The 19863-nt window shown below is 41.0% G+C and overlaps 1 protein-coding gene across 7 annotated transcripts in view; it reads right to left on the minus strand.

The window, feature by feature from the left end:
• Nucleotides 1-369: 369 nt before the first annotated feature.
• large2 (LARGE xylosyl- and glucuronyltransferase 2) overlaps nt 370-19863 on the minus strand; it is a 145911-nt gene continuing 126417 nt past the window's right edge. For all 7 annotated transcript variants that reach the window (XM_033621658.2, XM_033621668.2, XM_078162031.1 and 4 more), the window contains 7 exons: nt 19121-19246; nt 9621-9776; nt 8876-9039; nt 8074-8352; nt 7319-7465; nt 6710-6905; nt 370-4732 (listed from right to left, as the gene is read on the minus strand). In XM_033621658.2, the coding sequence (XP_033477549.1) occupies nt 4535-4732; nt 6710-6905; nt 7319-7465; nt 8074-8352; nt 8876-9039; nt 9621-9776; nt 19121-19246 (1266 nt within the window). In that variant the 3' untranslated portion in view covers nt 370-4534. The remainder of the gene's footprint in view (nt 4733-6709; nt 6906-7318; nt 7466-8073; nt 8353-8875; nt 9040-9620; nt 9777-19120; nt 19247-19863) is intronic.

Here is a 19863-nt window from a genome sequence, read left to right on the forward strand (position 1 = left end):
AAACAGACTGCAGGGAAATTTATGTTTCCGATTAATTTCCTGTAATTTGCATTTAAACAGGGCAAGAACTATCAGGAGACTTCTGTATTCATCCAAAATAATCTAGTTTGTATTGAAATTTGTTATTGGACCAATTACACACATGGAAGGTTCACACAGGCTTAAAATCACTGACCTTGGTAAATATTATAAATCCTTGGATATCCTGAGATATTATTTGCTCTGTGGGGGTGAGAATTTAAAAAATCCTCAAGGTTTCAGTAATCCCAAAATAGCATTAATATTACTAACAGTAATTAAAGTTTAACTGGTGTTTACTGAGGATGCCTTGCCAATGTGGGAAAACAAAGTAAGCCAGACAAAGTGTTAAAAAAGGGCAAATTTATTTAAAGCACTTACATAGAAAAATATGATTGATTTGAATCAACAATAATAAATAGAGTGCCTGACTATCCCCAGGCCCTGTCGGTACAACAGTACAATCAATATCCAGTTTCACAATACAGCAAAGGCACTAGCATTTACCACAATCAACGACAAGTCAATGGAGGCGGCATGGATGGCAGCAGGGTGGGGGTGGGGGGTTAGGTCTCTTCCGTTCACACTCACTCTCCACCAAACAAACAGTCTGAGCCTCCATCACACACACCATCACTCATGTACACCACTTGCCACATCTGACTTATTCTCTGTGGAAATTATACTAGATTTGAATCAATTCTTCCCGACTTGCCTTTTGTCCAAATGCAGGGGGGGTGTCAAGAAAATAAATGAAGAATGTGGAGGACAAAATAATTCTTTAACACAAATGGTAGTGAGAAGAGTAGAGAGGAGATGAATGATTGAAAACAAAACTAAAATCCTGAGAGGCTATAATGTCACTAAAAGAATAAAGTGTGTCCTCTGCTGGAGGGAAAGACTCCTCTGGGGAGATTGAATATACACAGAACAATGTTTAAATCTGGCCAATAACTTATCAATCTTTTTGATCTGACAGCAGCTCTAGACAAAAAGGTGAGAATCACCAAAATCATAGTCAGTTAAGATGGTAATGTGTTGGTTGGCAGTGTTTGATGGTCAGACCAAGCAAACTACACTGCCATCCTTCACAAAATGTATGTATATATAAAAACAAACAATGAAATTATGTAGATTGAAGTCCAACTGAAACTGGTTTACATGTTTTCCTTTGATTGTAGCATACAGATTTGCTCTGTAAATTACAAGTTTGGTGTTTGTGGGAAGGGGATAAGTATCCAAATTTGTACTTTTACATATGTGGTTTAATGGCCTCCTTGTTTGTCTGTATATTAGTTTGTGTGGTTATCTGCATTGTAGATTCAGAACTTCTTTGCACACAGCCCGTCAAAACTCCATTTGCATAAAACGTCAAGTGTGACCAACAGGCTTTGAACTGCAGCTAACATTAGTCTCCTAGCTAATGCCTCTGTTTTTGTAATCTCGTGTGATAAACGACCACCTGTTATTGTGAGATTTCAGATTAGTTGCTTAAGTTAATTAGTGAGTAAACTGCAGTCTAAGCATTTAAAAAAAAAAACTTTTAGCAGATTCAAAGTTTTGTCAGATTAGACAAAAATTGTTATTTTTCTTGCTGTCTAGGCTAGGCTTGGAAAGTACAGTCTCCACAGGTCCATAATATTGGACCCAAATCCAGCATGGACTAGATAAAACATATCCTGCAGGACAGTCAGAACCACTCCAAATAGACCCGAGAAATACACATTTTCTCATGTGATGATTATGACCAAGTCTAGTTTCTAATCTAGAAGAATACTTCACCCCCCAAATGATCATTTGTATATCAATGACTTGCCTGTGTTGGTTGAATTTGTGAATAAAACTTTTGTTTTTCCCGCATGACTCCATGGTGAACAAAGAATCCAAACCAGAAAATTCCTGATGAATTGGAGTAAAAGGGCCCACATCTTATACAAAACTATATCAGAATATCCATTTCCAAACACTGACAACTTGTGCAGTATAATCCAAACAGGGTTTACGCTATGGCTGTTAAAATTCCAGAATTCTGGCCATATAGAACAACTATCAGACATATGTTTTAAATAACCTACACTTAAACAGCAATAAAAGGAGTCAAAATTAATAACTTGAAAATAAGCTAAATGAAGAAGACGTCTATTGAACAGAGTGACTAATCACAGGTTTAGTGGCAGATGCGAAGAGGGAAAAGCACTCAGTTTGCCAAGCATTATGTTTGCACTGAAAGTCGAAGTGCCCCGATACGTCAGTTGTTGAGCAGTCACCTAGCCGTTGATACCAGAAGCAAATTGTGAAAAGCCCCATTGGTCAACACTGGCGCAGAAAGGAAGTGGGCAGCAGCCTATGAAAAATCGGCATGCATCAATGTCCACCAAGCCTGTTATTCATTGTCTGGTTCGCCATGGTGGTGTGAAGCGTATCTCTGGTCTGTTTTCTACAAGGAGACCCCTGGTGTGTTGGAGGTCTTCCTCAAGAACGTGATCCGTGAAGCCGTCACCTAACTATACCAGGAACTCTAAGAGAAGGACCGTGATCGCTGTGGATGTGGCGTATGCACTGAAGAGGCAGGGACGCACTCTGTATGGCCTGGACAAAAAGATATGTTGGTAATTAATATCCAAAAATCTGGTCTGTTTATAATTGAGTTTTCTTGGTAACATATCATATAGGTCACACAATGTTTGGCTATTTAATATGCTATTAATTAATTTGGTATATCTCCCAAAGGATATTTTGGCCATTGTTATTTTCATCTGCTGGACAACTACACATGATACCGACCAAAAGCCACCATATGCTGTCTTACGTCAACTCTGAATCCAAGTCTCATACATCCAGTCATATATTCAGCACTTCCAAAACACATGCATTTTTGCTTAAACTGTAATATGTGAAACACTTCCACAAAGCAGTCTCATACACGGGCAAGTAGTGTGCCTGTGCTGTTTATAGGAAAGTGATATAAACAATTTAATTTATGGTTTGGGAAGTACTAAGCATATGACTGGATACATGAGACTTGGATTACACTGCACGGGTTGTGCGCAAGTTTCTAAACTCATGTTTTGTTACAGTTCTGCAGTTGGACCCCTATGACATCAATTCATGAAGAATGCTTTTTTTTTTGATTCATCGTTCACCGAGGGGGCATGTGGTTAAAACAAACACAAAACTTCACAAATTCAAAGTAACGCTGAGTTAGTCACTGATTTACAAATTATAATTTGGAAGTGACGTATTCCTCTAAGTCTTATTCTTTCAATAATAAATGTGACCTGACTGCAGAAAAGCACAAATTTGTCATTTCAGTTGGACTTTACAAGGTAAAAACAGAGTTGTAGGTTAGGTGCTACAGTAGATGGCACATAGAGTATATCCAGTGAATCAGACACATTATAGATGTAATGGCACAAAAAAAAAAAGCTCCTGCTTTTCATTCGAGTGTAGCAGTTTAATTTCAGAGTTAACAGCTTCCTTAATAACAACTCACTGTAAGGTGGAAGTGTTGGTCGTGTGAGTTGGTCCCTGTCAGTAATGATATATCTCTTATCATTAGTGGAGTTTTGCTTCTTTCAGAGGGATGAATGATGAAAAAAAAAAAAACGTGACAAAATGACCATGTTCTTATGTGAAATCATGTAGTGCAACTCTTTACATGCAAGCAAATATATGATCAAGACAAAAGCGAGGATGACATCGACGACAATCAGTAAGCTTGTTGAAGACGAGCCACATGATGCAGCTGGATCATACTCACACACACATAAAAAGCACATCCCTGAAGCTCACAGAAAATCTGAAATTATTCGCCTGGGACAAGATGGATTCTTTCAAAGAGGTCAGAAAATATAGGAAGGAAAAATAAACTGATTCTTATGTATAGTCGTAATAAGAAACATTGTAAATGGTTGTTATTCATTGGTTCTGATTTACACTGAAAAAAAAAGAAAAGAAATATTAAATATTTCAGTAAATACCATGGAAAGTGATAAGGCTTAAATCTTTCCCCAGTTCGACTGGCCTCACAGACATGTTCCAAATGTAGTCTTCTCTTTTAAATGTTTCTCCAAAATGACACGGGTCCCGTCGTGTCCAGATATTCATGTGGACGGACTGTTTGACAGTGTGTCTTCTGGAAAAAGCCCTGATTGTCAAAACAAGTTGTAAGAATATGGTTGTTAATTCCCGGCCTTAAAGCTAGTCCCGTCAGCATCCATGCTCATTCATGGCCCCTCTCAGCCCAGTCAATCCTGCCTCTAGGTAATCTACTGCCACTTACTCCAGTTGGTCGTCTCTGCGTCTTGTCCTCTTGTCACCTCGAGGTGGCGTCGACTGGAGAATTAATGCACAGGAGCCCAAGAATGTTCAAAAGGGCCATAAAGCTTTACCGTCATTGTTTGCGCTGTGCGGCGATGCAGCCCGCAGTGCAGTGCTGCGTCAGTACATGTCCAAGCTCTCGGGCCTCGTCAGCTTAGAGGCTGCCGGTGTCGCTGGCGCTCAGCAGTTCTGGTCTTTAGATGTTCCTCTGGGCGGTGAGGTACTTGAGAGCGGCCGAGCCGTACTTTCTGGACAGGTCCTGGTGAAACTCGTCCTTCAGGGTGTTGAGACAGTTGCGGTAGCTGGAGCTGGAGCGAAACTTGGAGATGTCAAAGCTGGGAGCGTGGGGCATGTGGATCATGAAGGCATTGGGGAGGACCATCAGGTCGTACTCCTGAGGAAAAGCAAAACAAACTGATTGAGACAACAGAACATGAAATAATGAAAAACAATTTAGCTCACGCCTTTTCTCATCTCAGTAACAAAGATTCAGCTTTCACAAACATTCATAAAGAGTTTACTCACTCCCACACAACTGAAAGGTTACTGAAACAAAATGCTATACACTGTTGCATTTCTCATCAGCTTCTTCAGGTTCCCCTCTAAACAAACCCCCACAGCTGTTTAACTTGAATTCCTACAGAATTCCTACAGAACTTATCATTCTCTCTCAAGGCGAAAACACACCGGCGACAAACGCTGTCCATCAAAAAATACGCCCCTATAATTTTCAACAACCCCACACCGGCGGCAGCTAGATGTGCGTCGGTACTCCTAGATGTGCCGCCCCGCAATACTTCATGCCACTGTCCTTTATCCAGCCTCACCGCCCCTGGAATTAAATGCGTTTTACACCCACTTGCTCTCTGCTTGTACATACCAAATTCTGTAGCAGCTCTTTTTCTCTGTTCCTGTGGCAGCTCAACCCCTTTTCCCGCAATTGATGCAAAGGGAAGTCTGTTGCTGTTTCATGTGTGACAAATAATGGATGACGAGAGACTAGTTGAGGCTGAGAAATATCCTGAGCTATGATTCACAACCCCGCCATTATAAAGACAATGGCCAAGAAGATATTGCCTGGTGAGTCATAGCTCTAGAGATCAGCTTTTATGTGAGAAATCAAGTTTAAATAGGGGCTGTCCACACATGATTTTAAGCCAACATAAATGTGGAGGAAGTACAGATCTTTCAGTAAAAGTAGTAAAAACTTTGTCTGTTGATGAGCTGCAGCGCGACGTGTCCAGTGTGTGCTAGGGGCGGCATGATACGATTTTCAGTATAACACCAATGACCTCAAAGCCACATGTATCAGAACACTTACTGTCTATGGCTGCTGTGTTAACTAAGTACAAAACTTTTCCATTAGCTATTAAAAAAAAAAAAAATACAGTTTCTATTTGAGTGGCAGAACAAAGATAAGTCCAAGAAGTGCACATCAGACTTATAACATTACATTACAAACTATCTAAAGTGTAGGAAACATTCCCACAGTAAACACATCCATACAGCTCACACTTAAGTTTCTGTATAACAAAACCAAACAAACGCTTATCAGCCATGACATTAAATCCACTGACAGACAAAGAGAATCACAGTGATGCGCCATGCCACACCACAAAAACTGCTCAGGAGTGGTCTGAGGAACATGACAAAAAGCTCAAGGCATTGACCTGGCCTTCTAATTCTGCAGATCCCAATCTGATTGAGCTATCATAGGACATTCCAATACCCCAAAGGTCATGTGTCAATGCAGCGACAGGTCAGAGCCAAGTCAAATCCACCTCTGGGCTTCTGACCTGTTGAGGCATGGACACAGGACCTCTGGGGGTGAACTGCCGTGTCCTAGATCAGGGCAAAGATCCTTTAAGTCCTGTGGGTTGCTCGGTGGGGTATGGGCACGTCTCACAGTTGGTCGATCAGATTGGAAGCTGTGGAATTTAGAGGCCAAGTCGAATTCTTGGGCTCTTTGTCACATTCCTCAGCTGGTGTACTTGATCTGCAGCAGTGTTTGGGTGGGTGGTGTGTGTCAAATGGCATCCACATAAATGCCAGGACTCAAGGTTTTCCAGCAGAGCACTGCATTTTATCAAGCTGATAAATGTTACTCACTTCATTTGTCAGTGGTTTTAATGTCGTGGGATATTTGTGTACATGCCACGTTTTAAGACACATGATGACTGGTTGAGAAGATAATGATTAATCACCACACCGCTCAGATTTTTATTCCGCTTTGCCCAACAGTTTGGCACATAGCATAGACAATCACAATAAAATACCCACATCGACTTTGAGCGCCTGATGTGGTGCTGATCTTTTACATTTGTACTGTCAAAATCGAGCCCCACCCTCCCTATGCAGCTATTAGACGTACCTGTGCGTCCAGCTCCAGGATATGTGACACCTTGTTCCAGCCAAAGCCTACAAAGCGCTGGTCATACTCTGGACAGTCCCGTCTCACCACAACGTAGGGCTCAAAGTCTGGCTCCCACTCCACCTTATACGGTGTGGTGGCTGTTCGCCATTTGGCATAGTTGGTAGGAGCGTGACCTTTAGGCCACACATGATACCTGGAGAGGCAGGAAGAGAAGGACACAGTTAAAGAGACAAACTGATGACATCATTGGCTGGCACAGTGTTTTTCAATCCATTTATTTTTCCTCAGTCATCAAGCGGCTGTGACTCAGAGGTAGAGCGGGTTGATTCCCAGCTCCTCCAGTCTGCATGCTGAAGTATCCTTGAGCAAGATACTGAACCCCAAATTGCTCCCAATGGCTGTTCCATCGGTGTGTGAGTGACTTAAAAAAAAAACTGAGTAGCAGGTGGCACCTTGTATGGTAGCCTTGGCCACCAGTGTATGAACGTGTGTGTGAATGTGACTCTTAGTGTAAAAAGCGCTTTGAGTGGTCAGATGACTAGAAAAGCACTATACAAATGCAGGTCCATTTACCATTTACTGATATGTTTATTTATGTTCAGGTACCTGAAGGTGTAGAGAGTCCCCATGTCCAGCATGGAGAGCAGTTCAGCTTTGGATTTGGGGAAGGACAGACGGTAACGAAGTGTTTCGAAAGCTGGAACCACCAGTGCCTTCTTAGTGTGAGCCATGTCCAGCTGCACCACAGACCTTCTGCATGGAGGAAACAGGACAGATGATTCACAGGTGAGACGCAGCTTACAAAGGCACAGTGTTCATACCAACGGACACAACTAAAACCGAACCATTCGAACTATGGACAAGTGAGAACACAGTATTCATGCCTTAAACTTCTATAAATCAGGCAGAAGGGAATATATTTGTATCATGTTGAATACTATAAAACAAAATCAGAGTCAAAATGATCAGTTATATTTGTTTCTTATCACCAGGATGTACTCATTTTTTAAGTATTTTATCAAGAGGGAAAAACAACATTTAAAAAATATAATAATATAAATAAAAAATAGGAAAACTGGCATATTTTTCCTAAATAAAGCTTAAATGATTTTGAACAGAAGTAGTATCTGCTTTATTGTGACAAACATTTTCCATTTGGCAAATTAAGCAGATGTATATATTACTCAACACATGTAGTACACATTTTTAAATAATTTACTCATTATTATTATTATTATTATTATTATCATCATTAAAAGCTGAACTCCTTACATTACAGTCTAACATTACTGTACTTTCAGCTGCAAGTTAGCACCTCGTTTCAGCTAAGTTTGTGACCTGGAGCACATGGCTGGTCTTACCTGAGGTAATCGTAGAGACCGTACATCGGCAGGAAGTCTACATCAGTCAGAAACACGTACGGCGTGTTAGCATTCTTCAAGGCCACATTCCTCACTAGGTTTACGGGGTAGAACTGGCCCTCTTTGTAGACGATGTGGTAGCCAACGTTCTTGCGGTTCTTGAGGACCTCAGAGGCCTGAGCGTAGCGAAGGAACTGCTGAGCCTCGGCATCGGACATGTAGAGCGCCAGGCTGATGGGGCCTTCCCAGTGTTTACAGATGGCCTCCAGCATCTGCAGCCTACAAGTGGTACAGATACATTCACAGGTGTTACTGAGGTAGATGACTAGACTAGACTAACTTTATTCGTCCCAGAGGGAAATTCGTTTCCAGTAACTGTACATTCGATCCATCAGAAAAGATAACTTGACATGGTGTTAAGATTTCCATTTTGTGAATAGATGTTTTTTTTTTAATAAAATCAAAATGGAGGTCCTTGAAACCTTAACTGCTGTTTCCAGGTTTGAACTGTTAACCTTAGTCATGTTTTAACTGTGAGGTATCTAAAACCGTATTTAAAGTCATGTGACAGTAAAGCTGGTGGCTCTTAAAGTCAGAGTGCTGCAGAACTCAGTCTGACACCCTGAAGCTGTAAAATTATGTCCTCACTTCCAGCATTGACCTGCAGGTATTTTTTTTTTAAATTGAAATGCTAATCTTTACCTGGTTTATGAACAAAGTGCAACATGAGTCTGACCCAAGTCATTTTTAATTTCACTGTCGACATGCAACAACTAGATAGCTGCTTAAAATAGTCTTGTACCTGTCCATGGAGAGCTGGGCCACCAGCGTGATGTCAGTGTCGTCCTCGGTGGGCGTGTACTCGTACTGCAGGAAGTAGAGGTGCACTCGGTGAACAGTGAGTCGTTCCCGGCGGAAGTCGTAACACTGATCGTCCTCGTCCAGCTCCTCCAGAGCTGCCTGCAGCTGAGGAGACAGACAATACTGTTCAAAGCTCTGCGGAAGTCTTTTAAAGTAGCTCTTAGTGCACAAACATCCAAAGCAACAAGACATTTTGGTTCCTTTCCAAGAAGAGCTTTCCTTTGAGACAGAAAATCCTTTGATCATCACGTCCTGTTGCTTCAGACTAGACAAAATGTATAATAGTTACTCCTCCTCAGTCCAGTTTTGGCACCCTAAACACATCACGACCAATTATACCAATTAAATTCATTTGGATTTTAAGCTAGATTTGGAAAACCTGACAGAGAACTGTGTTTCATGGCAACCACAGTGCTGTGCAAGGGAAAATCTATCACCATCATTATTATCCTGCCAATGACACAATAATGACATTTTGATTTGCAGATCCAAAAGTGTTTCAGTGATTATGATTATGTTTTTGACTACTGACCAATAGATTGCTAGCAGATAATAATTACTCTCAAAAAACAATATTGGTCAGTCAGGCTCTATTTCAAACACGTGATAATAAGATAGAGGAAACGTCAATATGTATCTGCTGACCGCACTTTGTGTGTGTGTGTGTGTGTGTGTGTGTGTCTAACCCGGACGCTCTCTGGACTGGCCTGACTCGGGCAGCCGAACAGCTCTCGTCTCAGCAGGTTTCCATCGTACTCCAGGAAGGTCAGGTAGAGGTTCCTGAAGAACTCCACATGTTTGTTCTTCACTCTGAGCTTCTTTGGAGAGTTCCAGTGGATCACCTGAAACCACAGCATTTTTACTCCACTACCTTTATCTGCATACAGTTACCTGAGTATCATGAGGAACCAGACATACAGAGGGAATGATATCTGTGCTGTAGTCAGGTTTCTTCAGGTATCTATACCCACTATCTGTTCCAGATAGTTGGCTAGTGTAAATGGTAAGCTTGGTCAAATCTGTTGAGATACTGTCTGCTGCAATGAAAATTTATTTTATTTACAGTCAGGTCCATAATTATTTGGACAATGATACAGTTGTCGTCATTTTGGCTCTGTACACCACCACAATGGGTTTTAAATGAAACAATGAATACCTGCTTAAAGTGCAGACTCTCAGCTTTCATTTAAGGCTTTTTTCAAAAATGTAGTATGAACCATGTAGGAATTACAACCATTTCTTCACACAGTCCCCCGACTTTAAGGGCTCATAAGTATTTGGACAAACTAACATAATCATCAATTAAACAGTCAGTTTTAATACTTGGTTGCAAATCCTTTACAGTCAATGACTGCCTGAAGTGTTGGACACATAGGCATCATCAGATGCTGGGTTTCTTCCCTGGTGATGCTCTGCCAGCCCTTTACTGCAGCCGTCTGCACTTCCTGCTTGTGTTTTGGGTGTTTTGCCCTCAGTTTTGGCTTCAGCAAGAGAAACGCATGCTCAGTTGGATTCAGGTCAGATGATATGACTTGGCCATTGCAGAACATTCCACTTCTTTGCCTTAAAAATGTCTTTGGTTGCTTTTGCAGTATGCTTCAGGTCATTGTCCAACTGCACTGTGAAGCATCGTCCAATGAGTTTTGAAGCATTTGGTTGAATCTGAGCAGATAATGGTGCCCCAAACACTTCAGCTTTCATCCTGCTGCTCTTGTCAGCAGTCACATCATCAATAAATATAAGAGAACCAGTTCCACTGGCAGCCATACATGGCCATGACATAACAGTACCTCCACCATGCTTCACTGATGAGGTGGTGTGCTTTGGATCATGAGCAGTTCCTTCCCTTCTTCCTTCTCTTGTCTTCCCATCATTCTGGTAGTTGATCTTTGTTTTATCTGTCCATAGTATGCTGTTCCACAACTGTACAGGCTTTTTTGATGGTTTTTGACAAACTCTAATCTGGCCTTCCATTTTTAAGGCTAACCAATGGTTTGCATCTTGTGATAAACCCTCTGTATTTATTCTAGTGAAGTCTTGTCTTGCTTACAAGAGCAGCAGGATGAAAGCTGAAGTGTTTGGGGCACCATTACCTGCTCAGATTCAATTAAATGCTTCAAAACTCATTGGACGATGCTTCACAGTGCAGATGGACATTGACCTGAAGCATATTGCAAAAGCAACCAAAGACATTTTTAAGGCAAAGAAGTGGAATGTTCTGCAATGGCCAAGTCATATCATCTGACCTGAATCCAACTGAGCATGCGTTTCTCTTGCTGAAGCCAAAACTGAGGGCAAAACACCCAAAACACAAGCAGGAAGTGCAGACGGCTGCAGTAAAGGGCTGGCAGAGCATCACCAGGGAAGAAACCCAGCATCAGATGATGCCTATGTGTCCAACACTTCAGGCAGTCATTGACTGTAAAGGATTTGCAACCAAGTATTAAAACTGACTGTTTAATTAATGATTATGTTAGTTTGTCCAAATACTTATGAGCCCTTAAAGTCGGGGGACTGTGTGAAGAAATGGTTGTAATTCCTACACGGTTCATACTACATTTTTGAAAAAAGCCTTAAATGAAAGCTGAGAGTCTGCACTTTAAGCAGGTATTCATTGTTTCATTTAAAACCCATTGTGGTGGTGTACAGAGCCAAAATGATGACAACTGTATCATTGTCCAAATAATTATGGACCTGACTGTATTTATTTATTTTTTTACAAATCCTGACCTTCAATTATTACACTACACACTAGGGTTGTCAGATACTAAAATTTCAAACTCGATATCGATACCCAGGAAAATATTCAATACTCGATACCATTTTTGATATAGCAGCAAAAAATTAAGAGGCATGTCATTTTTTAAATAAAGATCAGAACAGTAACATCAATGATAACAACGAAAAAATCCCCCCATAATAAATAACAACCAGAAACAAGATCTGTCCATACAAATGTATTTATCTACAGCCCTGTTTATTTTCTGGGCTTCTGGTGAATTGGCACCATATTTTCGTTGCTGATCAAATAGAGTTGGTAGTTTAGGCTCAGGATGCTCCTGTTTCTACCTCACTATGTGATCAGAGAATCAGGGGTTACGGGAGAAACCAAACGTTTTTTCAGCTTCAATCTGTGACTTCACAGTTAACATAACTTTTCAGACACACATAATTGCGTTGTCCTGTTAAACTAACATTGTCTATTAATGTTACAGACGGGCATGACTGGTAAAGTTTTCTGCTTAGCTCCAACATTAACATTAGAAGTGATATTTTAGTTTGATGCTGGCGACACCAGCTGCTCAGCTGCTAGTGAGGGGAGGGGCTGTACCTGCCGTCTGCAGCGTGCTGTGTTCACTTCACTAAATATTTCCAAAGAGCACTTTTTCCTTTATCATTTTTGACCAAAACTGGCTGCTCTGATCCTCCTGCAGCCGCGCTGGCCATATTACAGCAACAGAAATGTGTGTATACATGCACAGCGACGACAACAAGCCGGGTTGTAGCGAGGGCTCTGTGCCTGCCAGACGCTGCCTGCACAGCGCGTGTCCGTCGGACCCGTCGCACACACCCGACAGGCGCTGAGGTGGCGTGCACTGTTAGTATCAATACTTTTGTAAATTAGTATTGTATCCGGATACAGCGTTTGAGTATCGATACTTTTCAGAGTATCGATACTTTTGACAACCCTAGGTACATGTTAACCCATCAACAATCTAAAGGCCCTGCAGACCCCCACAGTTGATTGTAGTTATTTTGGCTGATCAGACATCTGCTCGAGTTGAGGTTGGGAAAACTATGCTGAGACTATGGTGGAGATTCACTGAGCTAATTAGAATGATAAAGCCTCAGTTGTACCTTCACCTGGCTCCGTTCGCGGATTGCGTGCGCACGGCAACAGAGCACAAAGGCATTTATACTTGGCACATTCTCTGTTGCAGTATTTGCCGCAATAACAGGGGGCGGTAGAAAAAAAATACTATAGGAAGTAGTAGAAGCAGGCAAAAAAAGTAGAAGTAGATGCAAGTGGAAAACAATGTAAACAGCTATGATGGCGGCACGAAAAGTATGGATTGCAGAGGAGGAGGAATTGCTAGTTTATGGCTTTCGACCAGACAAAAGCGTGTAGCGAGATATCTGACCCGGGGAACACAGCCAGCTTGTGAAGCCAATGCGGGTTGTAGATGAAGAGATGCACTTCAGGCTCATATTTATCCATTGGAACTGAGCGACACTAGTGCGGCTTGCGAAAAGTTTCAAAATCCTGGAGGTGCACAACTTCGTGAAGCGCCAGCGCGCGCGGCTGTCGTCAGGTGCGCGAACCACGTGCACTCGCGACTGCGTCGAGCATAAGTAAGCCTTAAGGGTGGAACAAATCTATCAGGAGACTGAGGGACATGTCAGTCAAAGACAGTTTGTATGCAAACACACAGTGCTGAGAAGAGGTCTAATCAGCCAGAATAAGTGAAATCATGGGTGTATCATAGATGTGCAGGATCCTCAACACTTCAGTATTCTTCACTGTCAGTTCTTTTACTTTTGATTCTTGAGTATATTTTGCTGCTAATTTGATGAAAATTAGTAAAGTTTTTAATGCAGGTCTTTTTATTTGGGATCAACCAAACTGATGTATTTATTTAGTCTTTTTAAGGGCTGATACCATTATCAGTAATCAATGAAACCAACAACTGATATTTGGAACTGGTATACATTGCCAGTAAAAATGAAAATCATAAAACTTGGTTTAACTGCCTTTAAGCATATATTTAATTAAATGCTGCAAAAGAGAAACAGTATCTTTATAGAACACAAAAGAGCAATTGCACTTCCCATGCTGACATCTGATCTGGACATGTAGCAGTGTGCCTTCCTTGGTGTTATTGAGTGTATTACTCCCATATTTTGATCATGAAGCCGTATTTTCTGGTGTTATTCTCTGGTTTATCAGTAAAGTGTATGAACTACACTGCAGACTGGACTGTCTACAGTCCAACATGGGTTGAAGGCACACTAGTAGGTTGGCATAATATTCTTAGATGCATCACAATGCAGATGTGGACAATGCGGCATCGATTCACAAGTAAATTCATCTGTTTATTTTATTGTGGGTCATTACAAATACAGTTCACTAAGTTTTAAAAGTAGCAAGTAGTCTGCAGTGAGAAATAAAAAATCATGTAGGCCTCTAAAAATGAAAAATTTTGATGTACATAATTGAATCGTTACCCTCTGAATCGTAATTGCATAGTATCACTGTCCGTGGCACAGCAGCCTTCAGTATTGGTAGGCTATTACTCATGAAATGTAACCAATTACTTAATGTTTTGGGGGCGGGACACTGAGCGAGGCTACAGAGTGGTGACTGCAGACAGAGGCAGGTGGTGGCATCAGAGCCACAGTAGCTCATTTTTCACTTCATTTACTTTATCAGCAAAAGAAAAAAAATCTGGGCCCGTATTCACAAAGAATCCTAAGACTAAACGTAGCTCTTGGTGAAATCATTCTAAGAAAAATCTTAGAATTCCTCGAATTCTAAGATTTTTATTAGAATTTTCCCTTGGTAAGAAAAAAGTTATTCACGAAGCATCTTAGGCCTTAAGAGAGCTCCTAAAGTGAAAAACTGTTAAGAGGAGGACTTTTAAGAAGCCTAAACAGAGAAGATGGTGGAAAGACAGAGAAGAAGGAGAGATATTCTCCGTATATTGAACGACAGTGATTTAATAAGACGCTACCGGCTTGATCGTGCAGGGATAATGCTTGTGGTTGATCCCATTAGGGATGAGCTTACTTTTCCCACCCAGCGTAGTAACACAATAACGCTCGCTTTGGATTGCAGCATGTACCAGCGCTTCTCGCACTCATCGCTCGTGCGTGAAAGGAGAGGGAACGACGCATTGATTTGTCGGGCAACGCGCTCCCAAGTCTGCCTCTTCTCTTGTGCCGTGATCCCGGGACCGAATTTCCCTCTTAAAACTCCTTTGTTCTCCTCCACGAGCTACGCCAACAGCAGGCACTGCTCTTCTGTCCAGTTCGGCTTTCTCGTTCTTTTTTTCTCCATTTCGTTCATTGTTTTGGTCATTCTGCCAAATCAAACTGCTTTTTACAAGGTGGCCAGCAATTACAGTAATTGCTGACAGCTGAGTCTGCGTCCACCATTAATATCAAATAGATTAAGTAGTAAAATTACCAGCATGGAGAGTAAACATAACAATAAGCAAATCAATATAATAATCGGCATGTGAATGAGGTAGCCTACGTTCAAACATTTTTAAGATGTGTAAAAATTAATTTAATTTTGCTGAGTTTCATCATCATGACATAAAATTATTTTCACGATTACACATTTCTTAATACAGTCTAAGTTCATACGTCACACGACACGTGGAATATTAGAGAATTCCAAGATTTTCTGTCTAGGATTAATTTGCCGGAATTATCTGGGCCAGTTGGGGAGGAGCTGGGGGGACCCATCACCTTAGGAGAGGTCCGACAAGCCATTAAAGACCTTGCTGCTGGGAAATCTCCGGGGGGTGATGGGCTCCCCACAGACCTCTACAAGGCATTCTCAGATCTGCTGGCTCCAAAGCTTCTCACTGTATTTCAGGATGCGTTCCAGAGGGGAAGTCTACCAGAAAGTATGCAAGATGCAATAATAACACTAATTCACAAAAAGGGTAAAGACCAACAAATGTGTGGGAGTTATAGGCCAGTGTCCTTGATAAACGTGGACGCAAAGATCCTCGCTAAGATTTTAGCGACAAGGCTAGAGAGGTACCTACCAACACTGATCCACCCAGATCAGGTGGGATTTATCAAGGGCCGGACATCAGCAGATAATTTACGTAGATTGTTGCATCTCATATGGCAAACAAGAAATAGTGCAAAACCGATGGTGGCTTTCTCTCTGGATGCAGAGAAAGCGTATGATAGAGTGGAGTGGGAGTATTTGTTTGCAATACTTGAACGGTTTGGGATTGGTAGTGCATATGTTAAATGGGTAAAGCTGTTGTATAGATGGCCAAGGGCATCTGTCCTCACAAATGGGATTCTACTCCTTTTAACCTGTTACGTGGGACCAGGCAGGGCTGCCCCCTGTCCCCTCTGATCTTCGCCCTGGCCTTGGAACCACTAGCAGCAGCCATCAGGGGCCACGTCAATATTCAAGGCATAGTTGCAGGACAGAAGGAACACAAATTGCTTTTATATGCGGATGACATTTTATTGGTATCAAATAACCCAGAAACTGCAGTTCCACAGATCCTGTCGCCCCCGAGTATTCGTAGTAAATGGTAATTTAAGTGGCTTCCAACCGGACTGGTTTATTTAGGTATTATGATTACACCTGGATTGGAAAACATAATGAATGTAAATTTACTGCCCCTTATCCAAAAAATTGAAAGTAACTTATTAAATTGGGCAAAATTGGGTCTGTCACTGATAGGTAGGATAAATATCTTAAAGATGATTGTAGTACCACAGATGAATTATGTAACATATATGCTACCTCTGGAGTTTCCTCCCCCACTTCTTGCTAGATATAACAGAGCCATAAGTAGTTTTCTATGGGCAAGAAATCCTCTTTTAATAAAAAGAAACTGTATGCATCAGTGAGAGAGGGGGGGCTCGGGTGCCCAAGAATAGATTGGTATCATTATGCCTTCTCACTAAGTCAGTTATCTAAATCAAATCTATCAGAGGCCTGTGCTCCTGCATGGGTAGCAATGGAGAAAGAGCTAGTGGAGCACTTCTCGATACAAGCTTTTCTTACTCAGACAGGAGGGGATATACCTTATAGAAACCCTGTGTTGGCATTTGCTAGAGACAGCTGGAGAAGAGCTCATCAGATTTGTAACTCAAATCCCTATGATACCAAGGGGTCATCAATATGGCATAATAAGTCATTGAAAATTAATAAGAAGTCTATCATGTGGGTAAATTGGGTGAGAGCAGGAGTAATGTTAATGGAAGACCTGTTTGATGGGAAACACTTACTCTCCTTTGAACAGCTGGTGTCCAAATATGACATACCTAGAAAGGATTTTTGGAAATTTATGCAAATGAGAAGTTGTATAACAACAGCAGATAGGAAGAAACATCTTGCCCCTGTCACGGATATCCAGGAGTTGTGGCGATCGAGCTGGAAGCTTAGAGGGGGGACATCCAGGTTTTATAATGTGCTTAGAGAACATCAATCACCAAACTATGAGGGTGTCAAACTGACTTGGGAAAAAGACCTGGGAACACCTATTCAAGGGGAAAGCTGGAGGAAAACAGTACAATCGTGGTATTCCACAGCCTGGGACATGCAAACATGCTTAATTACTTTTAGAATAATAAATAGAAATTATTGGACTCTAGCAAAGATGTCGAGGCTGGGACTAAGGCAGGACGACAAGTGTTGGAGGTGTGACAAAGGGAGGGGCACGTTGATCCACATGTTATATGAATGTAAAATGGTACATGACATCTGGTCAGCGGTTGTCAGATGTATCAACAGTATATTGGGAACAGAGTTCACAGAGGGTCCAGCATTATGTATATTAGGCATCATACCAATAGAAGCCAACTTGTCTGCACATACGTGTTCTTGGGTGAAATTAGCCCTCCTAACAGGAAGCAGGATAGTGCTTAGGCATTGGAAGTCAAGAGAGAAGGTCAGTTTTAAGGAATGGAGAGATGAACTGGCTAAAATAGCTTCTTTTGAGTAGCTTATTCACAGAGTTAACAACAGTCTAAGTGTGTTCAGAAAAGTCTGGGACCCCTATCTGGAAATGATGAATAGAGAAGATTGCCATGATAACTGAAATCCATGTGGAATGTCCATGATGTATGTGTATTATCTTGTAATGCTCAGTAGATGAATGTGAAATGCAATGTTGTATGAGGAAATGTGGTAATGTATATATTGTCAAGAGGAATGTGCAGGTTCTCTCTCTGGTTTTCTGTTTTCTGTCTTTCTCAGTTTGGTTTTGTATTGCTGTAAATGGACATATTGACATGTAAAATGTGTGATCAAGTGGTGAAAAGGCAATAAAAAAAAGTTTAATCGTAAAATACAGTCTAAGTTCTATGATTGGTTGATTTCACTGTCCATTCATTACTAGGAGCGCATTTGTTTTTGTTTTGTTTTTTTCTTTTTTCCTTTTTGTTAACAACCAATCACAGCTTTTAGAAGACTGCGTCATACCTAGGAACGGGGTCAATCACACCTCCTCACTAAGATAAAAGTGTCTGTCCCCTCCTTGCTCAGAGTTGTTCTCAGAAACTTCCTGAATCACTCTTAAGCTAAGATTCCTTGCTAGTAATTTTTAGGCTAAGTTAGGAGCTCTCTGAGAGGACTCTGAGAATCTTTGTGAATACGGGCCCTGATGATCATAAAAATGCAGAATATCATGGCCTATAATCAGTCAATCCCTACTTTTAATAGTAATGGTGTCATCAGTGTTCCAAGGTTTTTTATCAGTTGTGTGGACTCAAGTCACATGACTTGGACATGAGTAAAATTTGAGATTTGATGACTTTGATGAGAGCCAACTTGACAAAATCAAAAAAGATTTGCAACTCCACTTGGACTTTAACACCAGTGACCTGTGACTTCACTTGGACTTGAACCTTTTGACTTGAATATACTTGATACCTTCCCCCCAAAGATTAAAAAGCGTGTTAAGAAATGTGCTGTGAATCATTTAATTTTCCTTCATTTCCTGAATCGACTAATGTTAAAGCTATTCATTCCCACCATTCAAAAAGTACAGACACTTATCAATTTCCAACAAATCTGATTTAACCAAAAAAATAATAATAATTAAAAAAATAAATAAAAAATTATGACTTTTGTAAATGTAATGTCATTATTCCCTTGTTATAACAGCATGGCATTTGGTGAAGAAGGCAGTATGACTTGTTTAAGACTTGTAACTAAAAGTTTCAGACTTGGGACTCGACTTGGGACTTGATGAAAAGTCTCGAGACTTACTAATGACTTGAAAAAAAATTTAAATTTACACTCTTAGTACCTATATTTAAAGGTGTTTGTGGTGTAGTGTATGTATTTGTGTTTGTGCAGCAGAAGTGGCAATTCTCTGAGGAACATACTGAACACTGACATACCCTCTGCCCTCAGCACTAAAAAATGATATGATATTAATAATTAGAATTAGTGCATAAAATGAGTGCATGCGAGTACCTTGAGGTCAGACACCTCTGTGTAACACTGCTCGGAGCGAGTGTGATCAGACAGCTGGACGTTCCAGAAGCAGGGCAGCTGGTGCACCAGGACCGGGTTCTGTTTTATGAAGGCGTTGAAGATGTCCTACAGAAAGACATGCAGACAGACAGACAACAAACAACTTTAAGAACACTTCAAGCAGCTCTACTGGTTCTGCTGGGTTCTGTATGTGGGCAGTCATGGACACACAGAATGGTTCAGTGTTCTCGGGATACAGGAAACAGGACTGCATTTATTAAAGTGTGAGTCATTAAGGTCTTATAGATACAGCAGTTTGACTGTTGGAGGCATCAGAAAGAAAAGCCATATTATCTCTTTGCTGGTTTCCTGGCAACCTCTGCCTTTATTTTACTCTGTGCTCCCCATGTGAAGGCCGCATTGTGTATTTGAAAGTGCAGTCAAGGTCACTGGTTGGAGCTCAGTAAACACTATAAGTACTGGATTTATGGCTGTAAATAGACTGAGAGCAATGATGCAGCACAGATTTAAAAAAGAAAAAAGAAAGAAAATCATAGTTTTATAAAGTACACTCCAAATGATAGTGATGCATCCAACCTTTCTGAACTGTATAACAAAGAATACTGTTGTGGAAGGACTTTTCACCTTAACTGGGGACTAGAAGTTGGATGTTGTGTACAAATGCTGTTCAACAAATATGAACCCAATTGGCCTAATGGTGGTGCTATAATTAATTAACTGAA

The sequence above is a fragment of the Epinephelus lanceolatus genome, chromosome 2, assembly GCF_041903045.1.
Source record: "Epinephelus lanceolatus isolate andai-2023 chromosome 2, ASM4190304v1, whole genome shotgun sequence".
Taxonomy (NCBI): Eukaryota; Metazoa; Chordata; class Actinopteri; order Perciformes; family Serranidae; genus Epinephelus; species Epinephelus lanceolatus.